This window comes from Chrysochloris asiatica, unplaced genomic scaffold, assembly GCF_000296735.1.
Source record: "Chrysochloris asiatica unplaced genomic scaffold, ChrAsi1.0 scaffold00094, whole genome shotgun sequence".
NCBI lineage: Eukaryota > Metazoa > Chordata > Mammalia > Afrosoricida > Chrysochloridae > Chrysochloris > Chrysochloris asiatica.
This window is the reverse complement of record NW_006408612.1, coordinates 923,067-947,194: the sequence shown is the minus strand read 5'-3', so window position 1 is coordinate 947,194 and position 24,128 is coordinate 923,067. Positions and strand designations below refer to the sequence as shown.

At 42.4% G+C, this 24,128-nt stretch overlaps 1 protein-coding gene across 1 annotated transcript in view; it reads right to left on the bottom strand.

Annotated features, from left to right (window-relative positions):
- Positions 1-7,365: 7,365 nt before the first annotated feature.
- Positions 7,366-24,128, bottom strand: part of GORASP2 (golgi reassembly stacking protein 2, 55kDa) — a 36,641-nt gene continuing 19,878 nt past the window's right edge. The window contains exons 2-10 of the mRNA XM_006866617.1: positions 23,969-24,049; positions 20,002-20,205; positions 19,436-19,522; positions 17,883-18,013; positions 13,949-14,081; positions 11,504-11,627; positions 10,389-10,475; positions 9,519-9,629; positions 7,366-7,972 (exon numbers count right to left, since the gene is read on the bottom strand). Of these exons, the coding sequence (XP_006866679.1) occupies positions 7,629-7,972; positions 9,519-9,629; positions 10,389-10,475; positions 11,504-11,627; positions 13,949-14,081; positions 17,883-18,013; positions 19,436-19,522; positions 20,002-20,205; positions 23,969-24,049 (1,302 nt within the window). The 3' untranslated portion in view covers positions 7,366-7,628. The remainder of the gene's footprint in view (positions 7,973-9,518; positions 9,630-10,388; positions 10,476-11,503; positions 11,628-13,948; positions 14,082-17,882; positions 18,014-19,435; positions 19,523-20,001; positions 20,206-23,968; positions 24,050-24,128) is intronic.

The following is a 24,128-nucleotide window of genomic DNA, read 5'->3' as shown; positions in this document are numbered from 1 at the left end:
CCACTGGGAACCCTGCAGCATTAAGGTGCCAAAGATCCAGTGGTTTCAATTTTCCCCCTTCAGGTGCCTGGATGTGCCTAGAAGACATCTGAATTTGGAGAAATGGATTTCCTGTCTCAGGTTTCATGCCCTTTTATTGCAGGCCATTCCAGGAACATTAGAAGAACTAGGCAGGGTCAAAGGTTGGGTAACTGGGGATGTGTTCATTCAAATTAGGGCCAGCTCTAGGCTTGGATGTTGCTGCTGAAGCTACTGTTTACCAATGTCTCCCTCACAGACATGGGGTGTGCTCTGTTAGCACACAGTTTCCACGGCATAGGTGCCTGCAGGCTGTCAGAGGCTCTAAATTAACTGGCATCAAGACTGCTTGCTTGGTGTAGCTGGTAGCTAATGTGACTTCAGAGACCTAAATGCCAGGGTCAGAAAGGTTTTTTGTTTGTTTGTTTGTTTTACCAGAACAATGGACTGAGGTATTGTGGGTGTGGTGTCATTTCACTGGGGGTGTTCCTCTCCAGTATTGTGCCCTGACTGAAACATAGCCATTTCTGGCCCAACTCATTCACAAGTGAGTTTGTAAGTGGTTTCCCTATTAAGGGAAAAGGACTTCCATCTGAACAGCCAGTATTGGGGGTTTCTTAGTAGAGAGCTCCCTCTGGGTCTGAGCAGCCATAATAACATGGGCTGTTTAAATGTTTCTGGAGGTAATGTTCACTTCCAGGCCCTGCAACTCCTGACCTGACTGAAAGTAAGGGTCACATGGAATAGGGCTTTCTCGGGCTTTAGAAATTCCATTCCCTTCCTAGGTACCAGTCACCGTACATAAGCTTATATAAAAAAGTAATTCAAATCTTCCTTTAAAATTTCTGCAATACACAAGTATGGAAGATCCGACAATCCCTTCACCCAAGCCATCCAGTTGGTTCCAATTCCTAGGAATCCCATAGGACAGAGTAGAAGCATGTCATTGGGTTTCTGAGACACAACCTTCTCGTTCTCCAGTGGAGCGGCTGTTGAGTTTGAACGGCAACCTTGTGATTAGCAGCCCAGCCCTTCCCGCACTTGCTCTTTATCCCATCCCCAGGTGCCCTAATTTAAGTGCTTCTAGAAGATGCTTCCTTGAACCTCAAGGCCACCTAACAGTGCCAGTCTCCAAATTGCCCAGTGTGATCTGAGCTGGGCCAACAAAAGGTCCAGAGTATTTTTAACCACTGCCATCAAGTCGATTCTGATCCATATTGCTAAGTGCCATCAAGTCAGTTCTGACTCATAGCTGTAAATCTTTGTGGGAGCAGAAAGCCTCATCTTTCTCTTGAGGAGCAGCAGGTGGGCTTGAACTTCTGACCTTATGGTTCGCAGTCTGGTGTTTATCTTATGGAGCTTCCGTGCTCCTGTTGGGCCGTATGTTATTGTTGTTAAGGGCCGTTGAGTCCATTCTGACACATAGTGACCCCGTATAGGGTTTCCGAGGAGCGGCTGGTGAGCTTGAACTGCTGACCTTATGGTTCAAGCCGACTTTGCAGTCCAGCATATTAGCCTATAGCGCCACACCAGGACTCCATAATATCCTATGTTGTTGTTGTTGTTAAGTGCCGTCGAGTCGGTTCTGACCCATAGCCACCCTGTATAGGGTTTCCAAGGAGTGACTGGTGGGCTTGAACTGCCGACCTGATGGTTCAAACTAACTTTGCCGTCCAGTGAATTAACCCACAGCGCCAAACCAGGACTCCATAATACCCTATGTTGTTGTTGAGGGCCGTCGAGTCAATTCCGACCCATAGTGACCCTGTATAGGGTTTCCAAGGAGCAGCTGATGAGCTTGACAGCTAGCCAAAAAGCTTGGGATCCACTAGACCTTCTTCGAGAGCGGATGTGGCCATGTGGTCATCTGCTCCAGTAAAAACTTACCACTTTGGGAACCCTATTGAGCAGTTTTACTCTGCCCTATAGGGGCTTATAAAGAGCTCTGGTAATGTAGTGGTTACGAATCAGGCTGCAAACCGCAAGGTCATCAGTTGAAAACTACCAGCTGTTCCGCGAGAGAACGATGAGGCTTTCTGCTCCCCTAGAGATTTATAGCCTCGGAAACCCTATACAGGTTCACTATGAGTTGGAACCGACTCCAAGGCACATCACCACCATAGGGTCTTAATAGAGTCCTGGTGTGGCGCTGTGGGTTAATGTGCCAGATTGCAAAGCCATTTGAACTGCAAGGTCGGAGATTCAAGCGAAGGGCCTTGCTTTCAGATATGGATTTTCATGGTTCCTGGCTCCCAGATTCCAGGAGTCTGGATTCCCCATCCTTCCCGAAGCTCAGTATTGAACCAGGATCAGAGGAGGCACTGCTGGGAGATGAGAGAACTGGGCCAGGATAAACTTCACCTGTGACAGCATTGAAAATCTCTGAGGCCCACCTGCACCTGTGTTCATTGCAGGCTGCCCGGCATTTACAGGAGTCTTGGGGAAAGGCAAGTCCTGTGCATGCAACGAGGAAGGTGGAGAGCGCTGAGGGCGGAGCCCAGTTGCTCTCGTGTTCCTGGGAGGAGCCTAGTTGCTCTCGTGTGTCAGTCTTCCATTGTGGTCTTCACAGACTCGCTAGAGTAGAAGTCGGCTTGACAGCAGGTTTGTTTTGATTTAACCCCCTTACTATTTGATCAAATTGACTCCATATCCAGGAGGCCTATAAAAGAGCGTTTTGGTTAGCCAAGCCAGAAATTCCTCTTCTTAGATCAAATGCAAAAAATAGAGGTAAAAGGAACCTTCCGCTTAGCTTGCCACTTTGTTGTGAAGGGTTTCCAAAGAGCCGCTGGTGAGTTTGAACCGACCTTGTGGGGGGGTACCGTGTTGTGTTTATTCCACAGCCCCATACCAGGACTCTGTAGCTTGCCACTTTGCTAAGTGGTAAACGTAAATACTCACTTTTTCTGAGACAATGAGCTTTCTATATTGCCTTATCACCTTCCTGGGTCATGGACCCGAGGCCTCAATTATCACCTTAAGTGTGGGGGGTGGGGGTGGGATGAGGGTGGGGAAGCAGAGAGAAACCACAAAAAAGAAAACATTGCCTTGAGGCTGTTTTGTCTTACAGTGACTCCATGTGTTGTTGTAGCGTGGAAATGAACCCCCAAAGCTTTTGGAGATTTGAAAAAAAAAAAAGGTAGCCAAATCAGTTGCCAGGGATTCCTGCTCATGGCACCTTGTGTGTCCTGAAGGAAAACTGCACTCAATAACTCAGAAACTGAGTTCCAGGGGATTTCAGGAGCTGTGATCTTTCAGAAGTTGGTGGCCAGCTTTCTTCAGAGTTGTCTCTGGGTGAATTCGAACCACTGACCTTTACCTTAGCAGAGTGCTTGATGGTTTGCACTACCCAGAGGCTCTAACAGGAGACAAGGTGCCTCTTGTTGCAGACTTCTGACTAGACTTACACGGTCTGCAACAGCCTCTGGTCACTGTGGGCAGGCTCCATGAGGGAGCAAAAAGACATTGTATTACAGGTGGGGCTCACTCCTGGCATGTTGGGACCCCTGGAAAGTTTTTGAAAACTGCAAAGGTAGAATGGGAACCAGAAAGCTATTCTAATTGAGGAGCTTCTGATCTGCAGCTGGGCCTGAAGACCATTACCAGGGTGGGAGGGTAATGGTCTTCAAGCCCAGCTGCAGATCAGAAAAGCTAAGTACTTCACCCTTCAGGTCAGAAGAAGCAACCTTCCTAAGAAGCGTTCTTAGAAAAAGTTCTTGTGACCAAAAACTTTAAGACAAAGTAGTCATTGAAATAAATGCCTTTTGTTTTCTAATAATTGTACCTGTAGCCAACAGACTAGAGGGCTTTCCTACTGGGAGCACCAGTAAGACTCCTCTTTGAATGTTGAACTGTGGGTCCAACCTTCCTTTCAGGCCATTCAGCAGCACATGTTGACTGGGTCTAGTGACCATCGGATGCCTCACTGCTTGCCCTTGGCATGGCCTTTCATAAAGCCAGCCTAGTCTCCTGGCCACACTTTAAGGTCCTTAGGTGGGGTCAGGTCTGCCATGTCACTACTGCTGTCCCTACAGCCCAGGCCCTCACATACCTGGGCAGCCTGAGCTTTAATTGGTGGTGTGCCATGGAGTCAGTTCTGACTCATAGTGACCCTGTATAGGGGTCATAAATCTGTATGGGAGCAGAAAGTCTCATCTTTCTCCTGCAGAGTGGCTCACAGATTTGAACAGCTGACCTTTTGGTTAGCAGCAGCTTAGCTCAGAATCTCCTACCTTACCAGAGCTCCTTTGAGTGGTACCTTAAGTGTCTTCAGGATTTTCAGGAAATGAGCTAAGATTCCCGATTCCCCGAGTTCTAGTGTGGTGCTGTAAGATAAGCACTGGACTGCCTAAAGGTCAGAGGTTCTAACCCACCAGCCACTGCTTGGAAACCCTATACAGGGTTGCTATGAGTTGCAAACGACTCAACTGCACTTAACACAATGTTTCAAGGTAAGTGGGTTTAATAAATAACAAACAGGAAATAGGAACAAAAATTGGAGGAAAAGATGAAGCCCCGTCATAGACTCATCACCCCTCCTGAAGTTCTTTCCTGGGCCATGCTTATTTTGGGGCTCCGCAACTTCAGAGACTGGGACGTCGCCATTCCCCAGACCGATACCCTGGGAAACATTGTTCTATTACTCCTCAGTGTTGAATACCAAGCTAACTCCCCAGGACAGGACCTTAAGTGACTTCGAGTTTGTTCTGACTCATAGCCTGTGTAGGGTTTCCTCGGAGCAGCTGTTGAGCTTGAACCTCTAACCTTGTGGTTCAAATCAACCTTGCAGCCCAGTACATTAAACCACAGTGCCACACTACGACAGCACTTTGTGCTAAGTGTTGTTGAGTCTGTTCTGATTCATAGTGACCCTGGTGAGCTTGAACTGCTGGCCTTGTGGGTCAAACTAACTTTGCAGTCCTGCGCATTAAACAACAGCATGTATGACCACACAATCTAGCTTGACTCCTTACTGATCCTCACACATCCCTGTAAAGGTCCCTGTCTCTTGCCTAAGGATAAACAACAAATGTCCCCTCTCAGAAACCTAACTGAACCTCTCCCAAGCACACTCCCCCATTCAAATGGTGGACATACATCGTGACCTAAGGCCACATCTAGCCCTCCAGGGTATAATTGACCCTCAGATGTAGCTGGGCACCTGGTGTCTGTTATAGTTTACCTTTCCCAGCAACCCTGACTGCTCTGGCCAGATGATAGAAGTGCGTGTGTAAGCTCTCGGTGCGCCTGCAGAAGAGGGATGCCCCTCTCATCTTACGGGCTGGAGTGAGGGCCCAATGGCTGTGGCTCCTGCTGCCGCCACGGCTGCCATCTGAAACCCTGGATGCCATTGGCAATGGGCACCACACCCAGTAGAGCTTCGAGGGGGCTTCAAAACACTAATGGGAAAAACAGAATTTTCCCATGAACTTTTGGAAGTCCCCTCATCCAAGGTGGGAGCTGAGATCTCAGACACTGTGGTAGGCTAACTCCGACTGTGTTAAGACAGTCTCATTCTGAGGATCTTTGGGATATCTGAAGCTAATGCAAAGGAATGCCGACCCCATCATGGCTACCTGTGCCTCTCTGGTCTGCAGACCTGCATGCGGAGTGACCCGAATTCCAAGTCATTTTGTGCCTTTGGTACTCCATCTCCATGGCAGTACTTGTTATGGGGTGGAGTGCAGATTCTTTGGCCTGTTTCCTCTACAAAGTAGTGAGTGACCTGCTGTTAGGGGCATTTGTGTTTCTGGCCCTGCTGCTGTGACTGTTAAGTGCTGTTGAGTTGGTTCTATACAGGGTTTCCAAGGAGCAGCTGGTGGGTTTGAAGCGCTGACCTTGTGGTTCACAGTCTGGTGTTGTCTAGAAGCACTTAAACCGTTTTATTTAAAGTAAGCAGCAAAGAGCAAGTGTCTCTTGTCTCAGGGAAGGCCCAGGGAGTGTGTCTCAGAACTGCTGTGGATGCTTAGTGAGGGTTGTGAGAAAATGCCCCCGGGCTCTCCTCACTTTCAGATAAGAACTGTGGCTTCAAAAGGGGCAAGCAGCTCTACACTGGAACTGCTTTAAATGTCTTTTTGAAAAGCTGAAAACTTGTTTGTTTGCTTTCCATTAAGGTGCCTCCTTACCATATATTTAAACATTTTAAAAGATGTGGCCATCTTTTAAAAGGTAATATAACTTGCTTAACTTTCTCCACCTTGGAAAGTCGAAAAATTAAAATGTGCTTATGATTTTTCCCTACCTGTTATACTCCTTTTTAAAGAAATAGGATGTTGACTGAGAAAAATAATCAAGAAATATTTTTAAGGCAAACAGAACCAGCTTTGATGACACCTAGAATTTCAGTGCAAACCTGGGTCTAGAAATAAGCTATGAAAGGGCTTCAAAAAGGTCATGGAAAAATGCAATTGAAAGATATGTAATTTTCCCATGAACTTTGGGAAACCCCTTCATATAGTGTAACAAATTGGCTGGCTCCTACTAGAGGCTCAGGGGTGGTGTTGCCGACTCTAGATCATGCTGCGTGGCCACAGGTAGCAGCTGGCTAGTTGCTATGTCCATCAATGTCAGGAGCAGAGCATTTGCCTATTAGTACCAGGTCAGTGACCAATGCATCCATCATCTTCTTTCAAAAATGTGTTTAATCTCATTCATGAAACCATTTCCAGTTCATTTTCCACCACTTAGAAAATGTAGGAGAAATCAAACATAAAATGTAAATAATGACATGAAAGATGTGTGACATACTGGGGTAAGGCGTGTCCATACAACAGTGTGAGTTGTGATTTACATATAACACAAGAATAAAAGTAAAATGACTCTCATTTATTGCTGTATCTATCCTTTCCCAGTAGCTTTAGTATCTTAAGTAGCCACAAAGTGGCACCTTCGAGTTTAAAACCATGTAATAGCTCCTTTATTACTCTTTAAATGCCATTTTATGGATTTTTAAAGCAGTAGCAGCAGTTACAAAATGTTGTCTAAGTAATCTTGAGAACTTAAAACAAGTTACTGTGTTGACTGAATAAAAAGATGTTCAATCAACAGGGCAAATTGTGTAACTTTAACAAACATCTTTAGTTGGAATCTTCTGATAAAACTCAACTGAGATGTGACTCACAGAGACCAAAAGTAAAATTATTTTTCCTTTCATGGTTTTGTGAGGTGGTTTGCAGCATTCTTGCAAACGATTTACAAAGTACAAGAACTGTTGCATGTGAGAACGAGGCATAAAAGAAATCATTTTCTGACAGAAGGAGCAGTGGGGGCACAGGGAACTTCCCTAGCACACCCTGTCACCACCCTCCCCAAAGATGAACACCCCAAAAGTGACAGTGGAAGCCTGGACAGCAGCAAGCCCCCTTTAACAATTCTTTTTGGTTGTTTTAGAATACAAGTACTTTCTGACATTTCCCTCCCACATCCATGAGCCCCACCCCAACTTGGCAGGCTACAAGCCCACTTCCTCTTGCTGAGTTCTCCCCTTAGGATTATTTACAGATGTCTACAGATAACGGTACAAACTAGTATGAAACTAATGATAGTTTGCATTTTCAGACACGCTCCAATGGCCGAATAAACACACCACGCTGATTCCGAAGAATGGTTCAAAGTTAAGGTGACTCCGAAGTACTTGCATCCATAACTGCAGAAACTTGCTTCTCACTGGCCGGGGGAGCGGACTCGCTGACTCTGTCCTCAGCAGTGGCCGGGGCCTTTGCAGTAGGGGGCATCGAATCCAAGGTGAGTGAGGAGACCGCGTCTGCCTTTGCAGTAGTTGTAACAGGGTCAGAAGGTGGGTTGCTGGGAAGTGGAAGGGAAGACAGCAGCTCCCCAGAGCCAACTGCAGAAGAGACCTCTGGGACTAGAGGGAATGACGGGCGGAACTCGGATGGCATGGAGAGGGGTGCAATACCAGGCAAGTTTCGGGGAGGCAAGGAAGGAAGAGGTGCCAAACCTAGGACAAAAATAGCATACATCACACATCTTCCTAGCGCCAAAAGAGCAGTGATAGCCAAACAAACCACAAACTTTGTTTACCCCCAGTTGAAGCTACAACAGAGGACAGTATTTGCTGTGACACCAGTTGCTCAGGAGCAAAGGTTCCCCTGGCTTCTAGGCTCCAGTACTGAGGGAAGAAATGATTCTCACATTCAGGACAGACGGGCCACACAGCAGATGATGCTCTTCCACCTAATGTCAGTGGGAGAACTCATACTTGTCCCAGGCAAGCTGCCAGCTTACAGCTGCTGTCCTGACAGACAACAGGATGAGGAGCCAGAGGGACCAGGCCTTCTGTGGAAGCTGCGGAGGAGAGGAGCTTGTTTCAGCCCCTCCCAATAGTCTCACCTAGATATACAGCCTCTGCTTAAGTCCAGTCATCAAGAATACGCTATTAGGGGGCTGCAGAGTTGCTTCTTTAATTAAGAAACAGAGGAAAGGCAAGTTGTAAAACAGAGAGGTTCAGGGAAGCCATTGCACTAGTGAATCTCCTAATGCTCTCAGAGTGTCAGTATGAGGAAAGGGCAGAGGAGGAACTGGGAGAGTATGAGGCATAAAAGACAAGACAAAGGGAACATGAAGGCAATACAAGTGAGAGTTCACTAGGCATTCCTTTGTTTTTTAAAACCTCATACTGAGGAACTAAGTCCGTTTAACAGGATGGGCTAATGAATATATACATATGAGCGTTACTACAGGGAAAGGGATATATATAATTGAGACAAAAACATGTGAAACCTAGACATAGTGACAAGATACACTATGGTGTAAAAAGAGGTCACTAATTGGTATCACTGATGGCCAATCCACTGAGGTCTGTAATGTACAATAATAACTGTGCCACGTGGGGACCCCAAGCTGTAAGGAAATGGGTGAGTGTTAGCTATCAGAGCCCATGCACGGGGCACTCTGCTGCTTGACTCTCAGTGCGTCAACAGAGTGCAAATGCTTGGGACATCTGCTACTTGTAGCTCAATTCCTCACAGCTGTTATTACAACATTTGTTAAGAATGGAGAATATTTATAAAATAACAAGCCCAGTTATCTGCACTCAGCTGAAGTTTCTAGGCCTGGGCTACACAAAATAGGTGCCCCTGCCCTAGTGGCAGCTGTCCAAACACCAACAACAGAATGTGGGATTCATTCACCTCTGGGCCGACTGTATACCTTTCAGAATACAGCCCTGCATTCCTACACCTGGCCTTTAAAGGGAGGAGGCAGGCAGAGGAGAGCAGAGCAGCTGGGAAATGCCTGCAGCCTCACAAAGCTCCTAGGTGGCCTCTGTAGACAATGCTCTTATGGTCCTAGTTGACTGTCTCCCTCAGAGTCACAAACATCTTCTTTTAAATAAAAAGACTAAATTTATTGGAAGTAGTGGAAATCTGTTAAGTTGATTTATCCTTTTTGGGAAAACAAAAAAAACTGAAATAGAGGATCAGATTTCCTGACTGAAGTTTTTTATTTAAGAGGGAGCCCCTAAGAAGGTAGTATCTGCAACATACCGGGGTTCATGATTTCTGGTAAGCCAACACCCGGCATGATGTGTGGTGCAGGGAGGTTGAGGTTGGGAAGGGCAGATAAGTTAGGCAGTCCTGCTGGTAAAGGCATCAGACCTGAAGAGAAGACACCAAAGAACAAAAGGTAAGCCACTTCACTGAGGAAGGAGATCCTCTCATGTACCAATAGAGAGATTGCCCACTTCAGAGACAGAAACCCACCTGATGTCTGGCAGGTTTGTACTATAATAATGTTGAATCCATTTTGAGGGAGTGGAGGGAGGGAGGAGTGGAGGGAGAAGAGTGGAGGGGGAGGGGAGGAAAGAGTGGGTGGGAGGAGTGGAGGGAGGGAGTGGAAGGTGAGTAGGGAGGGAAGGGAGGAAGAGGACTGGAGGGAGGTAGGGAAGGAGGGGAGGGAAGGAGTGAGGGAGGTAGGGAAGGGTGGGAGGGAAGGAAGGGAAAGAGTGGTGGGAGGAGGGAAGGGAGGAGTAGAGCAGAAGGAGGTGGGGAAAGAGTGGAGGGAGGGGAATGAGTAGTAGAGAGGAAGGGAGGAAGCGAAGCACAGGAAAGAGTGGAGGGAGGGAGGGAAGGAGTGTGAGGGAGCTTGGGATTGGGAGGGAGTGGATTTGAGTGTGTGTGTGGTAGGGGACTGGGAGATGGGAAAAGAGCCCTGGGCTCTGCAGCTAATTAGCTGTGGTTAATGTCTGTCTACACAGAAGAGGCACCCCTTACTCTCATCTACCCACAAAACTACTGCAGAGATAAAGCGAGATTAAATCCTAAATTCACACACACATGTAAGAGTTCATTATTTTTTGAGATGGAAAATAATGCTATATGTCATTACCCACATGGCTCGAGTTCTCTGCTTCTTACCTGGTAATGTAGTAGCTGGATTTATTGGTGGTATAGGAGAAAGGGACTGGCTTAGCTGTGGTGGTAATAATGGTACTGTTGGTACACCTAAGATAAAAGCAATTGATCATCAACAGAATTTATTAAGGCAATTTTCAGTGCTGGTTTACTCAAATAAAAATGCTGGTCTCTTCCAATCTCTTTTAAGAAATTCTAAATGTAAACATAAGAAGCTCAAGAATAAAAGATGTTAATTAAATTAAACTATGTCAGCATTTCATTCACTTAACATTTATTACCAAGTTAAGAATGGTTATTATTAACCCAACAACTGCAATCCTAAGTATGTACCCCACATAAGAACAAGTCCACTTCAAAACCTGTGCATGAATATTCAAAGCAGCACAATTCATATAGCTCCCCACCCCTTAAAATGGAAAAACCCAAAAGTTCCTTAGCTGATGGATAAATAAAATAATGATTCATATTATCCCAAGGATGAACCTTGAAAATATGCTAAATGAAAGACGCCAGTCACGAACAACACTATTGTATGATTCTATTTATATGAAATGTCCAGAACAGGTAAATCCACAGAGATAGAAAGTGGCTGAGTGGTTGCTTAGGGGCACTGGGAAGAAATGGAGAATGACTGCTAACGGGTACAGTGTCTTTTTTGAGGTCATGAAAATGGTCTGAAATTGACAGCAGTGACAGCTGTGTGAACACACCAGCAAACCGTGGAATTGTATCATGTACCACAAAGAGGAGGAGAGAGGGGGAGAGGGGAGAGCATGTCTCCTAAGAAAGATGAGTCCCTAACAAAGGAATGGTGTCAATTTTGTATCCCCAGTGCCTTCTACTTAGAAGATACGCAAATGTTTGTTGAGTAAATAGAGCAATGACACAGAATTTAAAGGTGGATTACTGACTCTTAAGAGCTGCGGAATCTAAAAGAAGAGGTGCAAATGTTGGCCCTGTGTGTATGATACCTCAGCACCTGCGCCCAGACAGAACACAGTTCCTGCTTTCAAGGTACTCTGGCGTTACTTCACAAAATCCTACAGTTGAGATGGAAAAGGAGAATCTCATGAAAAACAAAATAGGTAGAAAACAGAAAATTTATTTCTGCATACCTGTACTGAGAACATTACTGACAGCTGGAGGAGTTGAGCTAATAGAAAGTCCAGACAAACTCTCTTCAATTCCTGTAGTTCCTGGTGGTGACAAAGATGGGGGATTCACTGAGGACAGCTGGACCTTCCAAAAAAAGAAAGAAAATTAATTGCATTTACTTGAAAGAAAATATAAATAATGGCTCTGATTTGTCTTACAGGTAGGTACATTTTTGATCATACACTACTTGTCCAAAGTTTCCACTTGCACTCTGCTTGCAGACACTCCATCCTCCATGTGACACATGCTGGGGCTGTGTACTGTGAGCATCTCTCCATCCTGTCCCTTGTCACACCCATGATGCCATGTTACACACTGTTCTAATGACTCCCACTCGAGGAGCCTTGAACTCACACTGCCTAGCCACCCCAGAGGCATTTGACTCAACCCTTAAAATACCACTGCTCTGTTCTGTTCTGAGAATTCCCTGCAGGTTTTGTTTAAAATTTCCATTGCTGGTGGAAGGAATCACCTGGAAGTCTTAATACCAGGAGAGAGTCCTTACAAGTTTCTCAAGATTTCTAGCATCATGAGTCCATTTCATTTCTTTTCACCAATAAACAACTGCTGCAGTCAGATCTCTACCTTTTCAGGGAGAACAGATGGGCTGTTTCACCTGTGAATACTCCTATCCCTATCTTCCCCACTTGGTACCTCCCTACACTCTGGCCCTTTCCCTGGTTGTCACTTCACTCTCTGATGGTCCCAGGCTGCATGCAGAGGCCCATCTGGGGTGGGTTGAACTGTCTGGGGCAGTGGAACTACACTAGCTCTGGCCATGAGCTAATGGGCTTCGAGGAATTAAACACTGAAATAGCTCCCACTTATTTCCTGTAGAACTGTGGAAGCCCAAATTGTATAGCATAAAACCACAGGGCAGTAGCCTTCACTTTAAACCTCAACAGTATTCTTATCCATTTTTTTGGCTGGGGTGGGGTGAGGCGTGAGGGGGGTGCTAGTTTGTTTTTTATTTAGCTGTGTAGATGAAAGTAACTGACCCTAGATCCCTCTTCTACAGCGAGATTGAAAAGGTCTATACTGTCGTGGTTGTGCTCAGTTTCACCTGACGGAAACCCCATGTGTGCAGTCTTTAAGGCGAAGACCTTCTGGAAGCTGGTCACCAACCTGTCTCCTAAGGCTTCTCTGAGGGAGTCTGAACTGCTAACCTAGTAGCTACGTGTGCAACTGCTCTTATTCCTTAAAAAAAGCGCATTAGTGGCATAATGGTTAAAGTGCTCAGCTGCTAATCAAAGTTGGCAGTTCAAACCCACCAGCCTATCTGTGGGAGAAAAGACCTGGTGACCTGCTCCTGTGAAAATGACAGCCTAGGAAACCCTGCAGGCAGTTCTACTCTGTCCTGTGAGACTGCTGACAGAACACAAGGAACACGGTAACAGCACCAACAGTCCTTTAAATGCCTCACTTTGATCCTATAATTGCCCACCATATACCGAGCTCTCCTTGCTTTCTCAATCAAGCTTCTTGAAATAGGAAGTACTAGCTAAGCAGTAAACAAGTGCTGAGTCAATTCTGACTCACAGCAACCCAAGTGTGTGAGAGAACAACTACCCTCCCAAATGGTTTTCAGGCTGTGACCTTCGGCAGCAGCTCTGATGCACCTCTGAGTAGACAGAATTAACAGTGTTGACTAGGAGCCCAGCACTTAACCATCTGTGTCACCCAGGGACTCCTAAGCACTAGCTCTCATCACCTATCACCCCAGGCATTGTCTATCATCTGATACTGCACCTGTCAAGTCCCTGAAACTGCTTGAGCCCAGGACAAGTTTTTTTTCCAACTTCCATTTTTTGTGCTTTCTCTCACTTGATTTCTGTAGTCACTGACAGCATGAACAGTGCTCTTTATCCTGAAGCTTTGCTCTTCCTCTGGATTTCTCCTCCAGAGCACTGTTCTCCAGGCCCCATTTCAATGCCAGCATTTCTCCAGATTCCAACCTCAGACCTCTGACCTCCACCAGATGGTGGTGGTGGGTTGTATGTCATGGAGTCAGTTCCAACTCACAATGACCCTGTATAGGGTTACTGAGGCTATACATTTTTATGGGAGCAGAAAACCTCATTTTTCTCCCAAGGAGTGGCTGGCAGATTCAAACTGCTGATGTTGTGGTTAGCAGCCCAACTCGTAACCACTAAATCTGCAAACCACTCTTTGCAAATGATTCCCAAACCTTTCATCTCTTAGCCCTGTTTTCATTTCTGAAATCTAGACCCCTGTATTTAACATCCATCTGGATATCCCAAAGACATCTCCAATTCAGCCTGCTCAATACTTAACTCATGAGCTGCCTGATCTCAGTGAGTGTGTCATTACCAAGTACACATGCATTTGACATATGTGAGTAGAAACGTTATCATACACTTAGCCAGGTAGTCATGTTGTCTTACCTCCGTAAAACCATCTTTAAGAGGAGTCATAGGTGGACCAGTCATTTGACCTGGAAGAGAAATTTTCTTTCCTTCTTCAAATGGGCGTGTAGGTATTCGATGCAAATAGCCATACCCAATGCCACATCCTAGGCTAAAAACAAACAAAAAAATTAATATAACAATGTTTCATTGTTATCAGTTTGCAGTTTTGAGATGTTTGAAATAGAACAAAATTTCATTATTTTTTGTTCAAGCATTCATAACTATCTGTGGTGCACTGAATTACTTAATGTCTCTTCTAGCTATAGTCTTTGTAACTCCCACCAAACAACGTTTTTGCTCTGCTAGATTGGGTAACAGAAGGAGGGAGAAGATGCTGATAGGGTTATATGATTCAGTTTTGAGTGGCTAATAGAGTTGTGACTGTAAACACTTAGAACTCTTAACATGTACACGATGAGCCATCTGAGAAGCAAGCATTGGGGATCTCACAACATCGAAGAAGAACCAGGAGCACAGTGCATCCTTTGGACCCTGAGATCGCTATGCATTAACCTCCTTGATCCAGGGACAGAAAGCTGTGACTCCGGAAGAGTGGCAGCAGAACCAAGAGCCAGAGATTGAGAGAGAGCAGTGGGCTTTCCAGCCCACAGAGCAAGTACAGGTGAGTGACTTGGGGCAGAAAGCTTGCTTGCAGAGTGGGGTGCCTCCAGGCACTTAACTGGGGGAACTGGGTTTGCTGTCCCATGGAGCTAAAGCCGAGTGTCTTCAGACTGAGCCTTATGGTGGAGTGGTGTGTCCTGTGGGCATTTTTTAGCAGCTCTGCTGAAAAAGCTGGACCCTCAACATTTCTGACCCTGAATCGTAACCCATTAACTTCTCTAGTAAACCCCATTAACTGTGAGAATGATGTCAGGTTCTGTGTGGCCATTGTAATGGATTATTGACCCCAGCTGAGTAGAGAATGTTGTGGGAGGGATGGTTGGTGTCATTCATTGCACCATCTGACACAATGCATATTTATTTATGTCTGTCTCTCCCAATAAAAAGCTTGTTCCTGGAGACCAGAGACCTTGTTTTGTTTACTGGCTCAATAGATCCTGGCACATGGTGGTGGATGTGTGCTATGGAGTTGATTCCAACTTAGAGCGACCCTGTATAGGGTTTCCAAGGCTGTAAATCTTTATGAGAGCAGAAAGCCTGACCTTGTGGTTAGCAGCCCAATTTATAATCTATTATGCTATCAGGGCTCCTTTGGCACATGGCAGACATTTAATAATTATTGAATGAATGACAAAAAAGAAAAAGTATTTTTGTATGAAGATGTCATTTATATACACCATATTTCAATCATAGAACCTGACATAAATCCATGTGTAATCCAGACTCCACTTCTAATTCATTCTTCCATCACCACTAAAAACATTTTTAATAGATAAGATCATATTGCTTTCTCACTTAACCTGGTCTCCCAATATTCCTTTCTTCATCTTTCTTTTGGGGAATCAATTCCCTATTGTGTGCAGTGCTAGAAGGACTGTCGATCTGGGGGTCCAGCCTGTTCACGCCAAGGAAGCAACTCATGACCAATCAAGTCAATCAACCTTTCTTGCCCAGAAATGAAAATCTTGGATGTCACAGAAAACCAAAAATGGCTTCATCACCTCAGAGGAATACTGAGGAAACTGCCAGCTCACTCTTGCTATCCAAAACTCCAGTGGTGTCCTAAGCCTGTTTCCTTGATTTTATGAGCTAGTCCATATCAATAAACTCATTTCTGTGATGAATTAACAGCTGGTTTCTACCATTTGGAACCAAAGAACCTCCTGTAAAATAGTAGTCTCATTGCCCCACCCCAACCCCCCATCACTGAGTTGATTCGTACTCACAGTGACCCTACCCTGGATAGAGTTTCTGAGGCTGGAACTCTACTTACTGAGTAGGCTGGGCACTTCTATTTCTATGCCTTTATTCTGCTAAGGCATCTACTATCTCCATGGGTACCACCACCAACAACCAAAGTTGGGTGAGTGGACAGTGGCTAATTTCACATCTTCCTTATCCAAACCCGATTTAAATTATGATTCTTCACACTACAAAAGTAATTGTTCTGCCTTCTCTCACTTTTCCTGCTTTCCTTCTATCATCAAAATAAAATTCCTTCAGTGGTCTCAATCTCAGATACTTTTAGAGGAAGAAAATAATAAATTTATACTGATCAAGGCTATCCTTTCAGAGGTAAGCTGAAACAAGATGCTTATTCATCACAATAACTGAATGGTGATGCAGAAGGTACTTAAGGCAAAAGCAAGACCTTCTCTAAACTTAAAGATACGCCAAAAATAAGACTGAAGAAAATATGCCATCAATGAAAGATACCCCAAAAATGAAACCGAAGGAAATTGGGATGTAATCAATGAAATGTGGTCAGTCTCCGGGGAAGGAACAAAATTCAGGATACATGGGGGTGGGGGTGGGGGGACTCCAAAATGTTTATGGAAAACTCTTTCAATTCCACTTCCCCCACAAACTTCTGAAGCTCCCTTGTATATGCCAAATGCATGGTCAGAGGGCAGACTCAGAAATATAGCTTCTATGGGGTAGATCTAAGCAATGGTGAATCAGTGGAATTGGATCTTGTCAAAATGAAAATGTTTTTTACAGAAAAAGTATAATCAACACAGAGTCTAAAAATACAGCCCCGAAGGACAAGAACGTAGCAAAGTTTGGTGGTGGTGTGCCGTGGAATCGATTCCTACTCACAGTGACTCTGTATAGGGTTTCCACTGCTGTCGTAAATCTTATGGAAGCAGAAAGCTTCATTTTTCTCCCGTGGAACCGCTGGTAGTTTTGAACTGCTGACCTTGAGTTTAGCAGCCCAGCTCATAACAACCACTATGCTACCAGAGCTACTTCTAGCAATGTTTAATCAACTTAAATAAAATTAAAGAAGCAGAAATGCTCTTTGCTTTTTGACTTTATTATTCCCAATCTCTTCTTGCATTTGGATTCCATGTTCACAGGTACTTTTGAGGCACTAATCTGATCTGAGAATTCTAACTGGAGAGGGGGCATTTTTCTATTGTAAATGGAAAAGTGGCCATTCTAATGAGTTCACAGCTTCTTCGCAAATTTAGTTTATATGAGGCAGCCCCCCTGAACTAATCAATGTTGAACACCCTAAAGGATCATATTTCTGTGTGTTTACAAATCTGAATAAGGAGCTCTGGTAGCGTAGTGGTTATGAATCGGGCTGCAAACCGCAAGGTAAGCAGTTTGAAACTACCAGCTGTTCCACGGGAGAAAGATGAGGCTTTCTGCTCCCGTAAAGATTTATAGCCTCGGAAACCCTGTGCAGGGTCGCTATGGGTCGGAACTGACTCCATGGCACATAACAACAACAACAACAACAAACCTGAATAGTTGATGATAACTTGTTTTACCTAGAAAGGCCAGATTCTTAGATGACACTTCTAGCTCACTTTTCTCAAAATGCAACAAGTTAGAATTCGGGTAGTGAAATACACTGAGACGAAGAACCTCACATAGCACATGGTAAAGGTTTTTGAGTCAACCAGAGGCTATACCTGGCTTGCAACAATACAATCATCCTTTTCCCAAGCCAGGGCTGGAACTTTTATAACTCGTTTATAAAAAGCTTCCAAATCTTAGGTTTTATGATTATGACTTACACTCTAGATTTCTTCAAATAAAATAAAAACAGCTGTTAGCTCAATAAAGAAAAGAAATATAGTCTACTGCGTTTCCTCAGAAGTGTGTTTTTAAAAACTGAACTCTTGTCTGGATATTCAAGGTCAGCTCTTTCCTTTTTACAAGAGGATTTTTATAATAAACCAGTAACTTTTTTTCAAAATAAATAAGTGTTTACAACACAACTGACTAACAAGTTTAAGTAATCATATCTTACTTAGCCTTAAAAAAGTGACCTTACCTGCCTTCTCCACCCCATGCTGAATTTGGGGTGATAATCACTTCTCGACAGTTATCAGTGTCTGTGTTGTACACATACAGTTTCAATGGTTTAGCTTCATGTGTTTCAATAAGGCTGAACAGATCTTCAGACTGCAAAAGCATCATAGGAGAAAAGTCTTTTATGTTTTTATACTCTAGAGCTGCTGGTGCAATGGGTCTCCAATCTGGCTATTTATTAGAATCACCTGGAAAACTTTTTAAAAAATACAGGCTCTGCCTTAGACATAGAAATAATTTCTTATAATGGACACACCAAACAAGCTTAATATGTTAGCTACCTAGTATGTACAAGGAGCTCTGGTAGTGTAGTAGTTACGAATCAGGCTGCGAACCTTAAGGTCAGCGGTTCGAAACTACCAGCCGCTCTGCGGAAGAAAGATGAGGCTTTCTACTCCCGTAAGGATTTACACCCTCGGAAACCCTGTACAGGGTCGCTATGGGTCGGAACCGACTTGACGGCACTTAACAACAACAATGTACAAGACAAGAGTCTTGGTGTGGTGCTGTAGGATAGGCAGTCAACTGCTAACAACAAAGTCGGCAGTTCAAACCCATCAGCCGCTCCTTGGAAACCCTATACAGGACCACTGAGTCAGAACACACTTGATGGCACTTAGCAACAACAATATACAAGACACTGTGCCCCAATTCCGTAAGAATTGAGCTGTGTCCAATTCCATAAGAAACTAATATTCTTAGTAAAAGTCTTCTAAATCCAAGTTCTACATATTCTACTCTTTTTCTCCATTGTTAATATTTGGTTATTAGGGCATCATTTTTTTTTCACCCTCCCATTTTAGATTTAGCAATGAGTGGCACTGTAGGATATGCACTGGACTGCTAATCACAAGGTCAGTGGTTCAAACCCACTGGCCCCTCCTCGGAAGCCCTATATAGAGTAGATATGAGTTGGCACCGACTCTATGGCACTATGTGACAACAACATACTCCCACTAGCTATTGGATGAGGAAAAGGATGTTACTAACATAGCTGAAAGGAACCCAGGTGGCACAAATGGTTAAGTGCTCAGCTGCTAATCTAAAGGTTGGTAGTTGAAACCACTCAGCTGTTTTCTAGAAGACCTGGCAATCTGCTTCTGGAGAGATTGGAGCCCAGAAAACCCCCTGGGGCAGTTCTCCTCTGTCACATGGACTTTCTCTAAGTGGAAAACTCCTCCATTTTAAACAGCAGCAATAGCACAGTCAAGCTACTTTAGTTGCCTTGAAAAAGCAAAAAGAAATGGAAATTAATGACCAAAATGGGTATAAGAGATTTCTGTAAGCTATTCAAGAAATCTGCACAGTTGCCACACTGATGTGTGTTTTTCCTCATAGCTATGCCTAATGAAACACCTCCCAGATGCTCTACTTAACACCCTGAGGCACAGACTTTCTTTATTAGCAAGATCTAAATTTTAACTTCAAATGAAAGGTCTACAGAGAATATTTCTGGACTCAAACATCAATGAGAAATTGTCCTATATGTATTACTGTTAGTAATAGAGTAATTACCTCATTCATGACTGTATCTGCCCCAATGATATAATCACTGTGAGGTCGAAGACCTGCTAGTGCTGCAGGAGAATTCAATTCCACTTCCTAGGATAACAGAAAAGCACGCTTCAAAATTCATATTTAAAATAACCTTCCAAATTTAATAGATCATAGTTCTTAATGATAGTGATTTAAAAAACCACCCAAATCATATTAAAGGTAAATTTAAAATGTGCACTCATAGAAATTAGAGGGTATTTAATTAATATTCAAAATACTTCTACAGGCATCTGCTTTAACACGTATCCATATAATGGACAAATTATATTTGCTTCTTTTTTATATGAGGGGGAGTCAAAACGTTTGTGGAAGAGTTGAAAAAGATAATGCTTCTCTTCCTTGAGTTTTTTCTTTGTAATTCCTATTTCAAAAGCAATGCATGCTGATTTTCACAATCTAAAAATAATACTTTAATAATTTAAAAAAAACCCTATAATCTTACAAAACCTCAGACAAGCACCATTAAAAGATATTTATACATTGCTTTCTTAAACTAAAATGAACACAGTTCAGTTGATACTTGCCAAAACATGCCAAACGTTTTCATTTGCCCCATCAAAGCTGCAGAAACGAATGCTCACTCCCAACAGGCCCTGACCACCCCACATGTTACTTGGTGTAACCAAGGTCTCTCTCAGCTCCAGTGTTTTACTGCTGTAGATAAGCATTTTGACAGGTTTTTCAACATTTGCTTTCAGTAGATCCTTAAGAGTATCATTGTCTTTATTCTGTGAACATAAAAAAAAAAACAAACAAACTTTACTTTACTAGATGTTAACCAATTTGCCTTAAGTATCCTATGGCCCAATAACATTAATAATCAACAAAAATAAAACATTCAGTATGTCAGAAGAAAAATAATTGTTTTTAAGTTATCAAAGAAAAAAGGCTTCATTAGCATCCAGATGTTCCTCAAAGTAAAAGAATAACAAGAAACTGAGAATAGCTCTTACGTTAGCAACAACTTTAAATGGGCTTTTCCAGAGTATGGAATTTGCAACTCAACATGGTTAACAGTGGTCTAGGGCTTGCTGTTAGATGCTGTCCAGTTGGTTCTGCTCATAGGAACCTTGTGCAGAACACATCAAAACACTGCCTGTTTTCCGCTTCATCCTCACAACTGTTGTTATGTTTGAGCTTATTGCTGCTGTCACGCTGTGTCAAACCACCTAACTGGGAATCTCTCTTTTACTGACCCTCTACCAAGCACGATGTCTTTCTCTAAGAATTGGTCCCTCCTGATAACATGTCTGAAATATGAGAGACAAATCTTGCCATCCTGGCTTCTTAGGAGCACTCTGGATATACTTACTCTAACACAGATTTGTTTGTTCTTCTGGCAGTTCACGGTACTTTTAATTGTCTTCTTCAACACCATAACTCAAATGCATCAATTCTTCTATGGTCTTCCTTATTCATTGTTCAACTTTCACATGCATATGAGGCTATTGAAAATACCAGGGCTTGAGTAAGGTGTACCTTATTCCTCAAACTGACATCTTTGCTCTTGTGCAGTAGAATTGCTTAATGCTATAAGTCGTTTGATTTCTTGACTGCTGCTTTCATGAGTGTTGACTGTAGATCCAAGAAAAATGAAGTTTTGGACCCTTTAATCCTTTGTCCCTTTATCATGATGCAATTTATTGCTCCAATGGTGAAGATTTTTGTTTTCTTTACATTGAAGTGCAATCCATACTGAAGGCTGTAGTGTCTAATCTTCCTCAGTAAGTATTGCAAGTCCTCTTTGCTTCCAATATGCAAGCTTTTTATCATCTGCATATTGCAGGTTGTTAATGAATCTTTCTCCAATCCTGATGCCACATTATTCTTCATATAATCCAGTTTCTCAGATTATTTGCTCAGCATACAGACTGAATAAATATGGTGAAAGGATACAATTCTTATGCACACCTTTCCTGATTTTAAACAATTCATTACCCCCTTAGTCTGTTCAAATGACTACCTCTTTGTACACACGTACAGGTTCCTCAGGAGCACAATGAAGTATTCTGGAATACCCATTCTCCACAACGTTATTCATAACTTGTCATGATCCACACAGCCTTTGCATAGTCAATAAATCACAAGTGGCACTGTAGGATCAACATTGAACTGTGGACCACAAAGGTGCCAGTTCAAACCCACCAGATGCTCCTTGGAAAGCTTGTACAGGGTTGCTTGCTATGAGTCAGAACCAACTCAATGGCACTTAACAAAAACAACAAATTTCTTTCTGGTATTGTCTGCCTTCAGCTAAGATCCATCTGATGCCAGCAATGATTTCCCTAATTCCATGTCCTTTTCTGAATATGGTTTGAATTTCTGACAGCTCCTTGTCAATTTACTATCGGTCATTTAAAAAATTTTACTTGCATGTGATAGTCATGATATTGTTTCGATGATTTCCCCATACTGTTGGGTCACCTCTCTTTAGAGTGGGCACAAATATGGATTTCCTCCAGGTAGCTATCTTCCAAACTTGTTGACATAGATGAATGAGTACAAGTACTTCATCAGTTTGTTGAAAGATTTCAATTTGCATTCCATCCATTCCTGGAATTTTGTTTGTTGCCAATGCCTTCACTGAAGCTTGGACTTCTTCCATCAGTACTGTTGGTTCTTGATCACAAGCCACCTCTTGAAATGGCTGAACACTGACCTTTTTTTTTTTTTTTTTTTTGTGGTACTTTGTGGACTCTGTATTCTTTCCATCTTCTTTTGATGCTTTCTGCATTTAATATTTTGTCTATAATATCCTTCACACTACAGTAAGTTGAGGATGAAAGTTTTTCTTTAGTTCTTTCAGCTTGAGAAATGCTGAACATGTTTTTTCCTTTTAGTTTTCAAACTCCAGGTCTTTGGACATTTCATTTTAGCACTTGACTTTGTCTTCTGCAGCTATCCTTTGACATTTTCAGCTCTTTTACTTCCTCATTTCTTCTACTCCCTTTAGCATCTCTACACTGGAGAGCCAAGTTTCTGAGTTTCTTCTGATATCCATTTTGGTCTTTTTAATGATCTTTTACTTTATTCCTATATGATGTTCTTGATGTCATCCTACAGCTCTTCTGGTCTTTGGTCATCAATGCCTAATGCATCAAATCTATTAGGTCTTTATATTCAGGTGGGATATGTTCAAAGTCACTATTTGGCTCTAGTGGATTTGTTTTAATTTTCTTCAGCTTCAGCTTGAACTTTCATACGAGCAATTGATAGTCTGTTCCCCACTCAGCCCCTGGTCTTGTTTACGCTAATGACATTGAGCTTTCCCACCACCTCTTCTCATAAATGTAATCAATTTGATTTCTGTGTAGTCCATTTGGCCAGGTCCATTTGTATAGTTGACTTTTAAGTTGTTTAAAAAAGATATTTGCAATGAATAAGTCATTGGTTTTACAAAATTCTATTATGTGATCTCCAGCATCATTTCTATCATCAAGGTCATATTTTCTAACTACTGATCCTCTTTGTTTCCATCTTTCACAATTCAATGACAGGTGATTATCAATACATCCTAATTGTATGTTTTTTCAATTTCAGACTAAAGAAATTGGTAAAATTCTTCAATTTCTTCATCTCTGGCTTTAGTGGTTGGCACATAAATTGGAATAATATCGATATTGGTATTCTAGGGCTTAGAAACAAAATATTTCATTAAGAAGTCACATTATTAATGTGACTTTGGTTTTTTTAAATCTAAAACATTTGATGAATTTAAGTTTGATTTTGGACTCCATTTCTAAATATATATTTTATTATGTTACTAGGAATTGGAAAGACATAAATGCTAACAAGTATGTTGAATATTTCATTGAATAAATGAATAAAGGCCATTATGTGGGAAATACTTATAAGAAATAAAATGTTTAGACTGGTTTGAAAAATAAATCAACCAAGTTGGAACTATTATCCTAAGAATTTTCTTTGCTGAGATTATATAATTTCTGTCTTTTGGGACTGTACTACGGGTAAACTAAAGCAATTTTAAAAAAGTTGTTCTAATTCTACACTTTTGGAGCATGTGCAACACAAACAGTAAAATTATTTGTATATATCATGGAACTTAGATTTAAGAAAAACAATGTTATTTATGAATAAGTTTTTACTAATCTATCAACAACCTACAAAATGCTCTCATTTTAAAAAACAAACATTTTGATGTTATTTCTTTCTACTTACTACAGTTAAATATTTGACATATAAAGTAAAAAATCCCCATGATTCTACCTTCTAAGATGTTCTCTAGAGTCTAAGGTATAGTATATCAGATTTGATGTACTAATTTGTTAAGAACACAAGATTATATTCTAATGTCATGTTTTGCAACTTGCATTTTCACTGGGTAACTTCCTTGAGACATTCAAAAGCACATTTTCAAAAAAAAAAAACCCCTTCATTAAAAAAATAAAAAAGTCCCAGATATATCTAAAAATCCCACTTCCAAAAGTTTATAAAATATGATAGGTAAAACTTTAAAACAGTTGAACTTACTAATCTTGAACCATTAATAGAAACAATAAAATCAAAGAATGGCTCCAGTCCAGCTCTGTGTCCTGGAGAATTTTCTTGCACCTGTAAAAAACAATGCCAAGCATTAAAAATGAAAGCTTAACTAAAAACTGTATGCTAAACTTAAATAGCTATTTCTTCT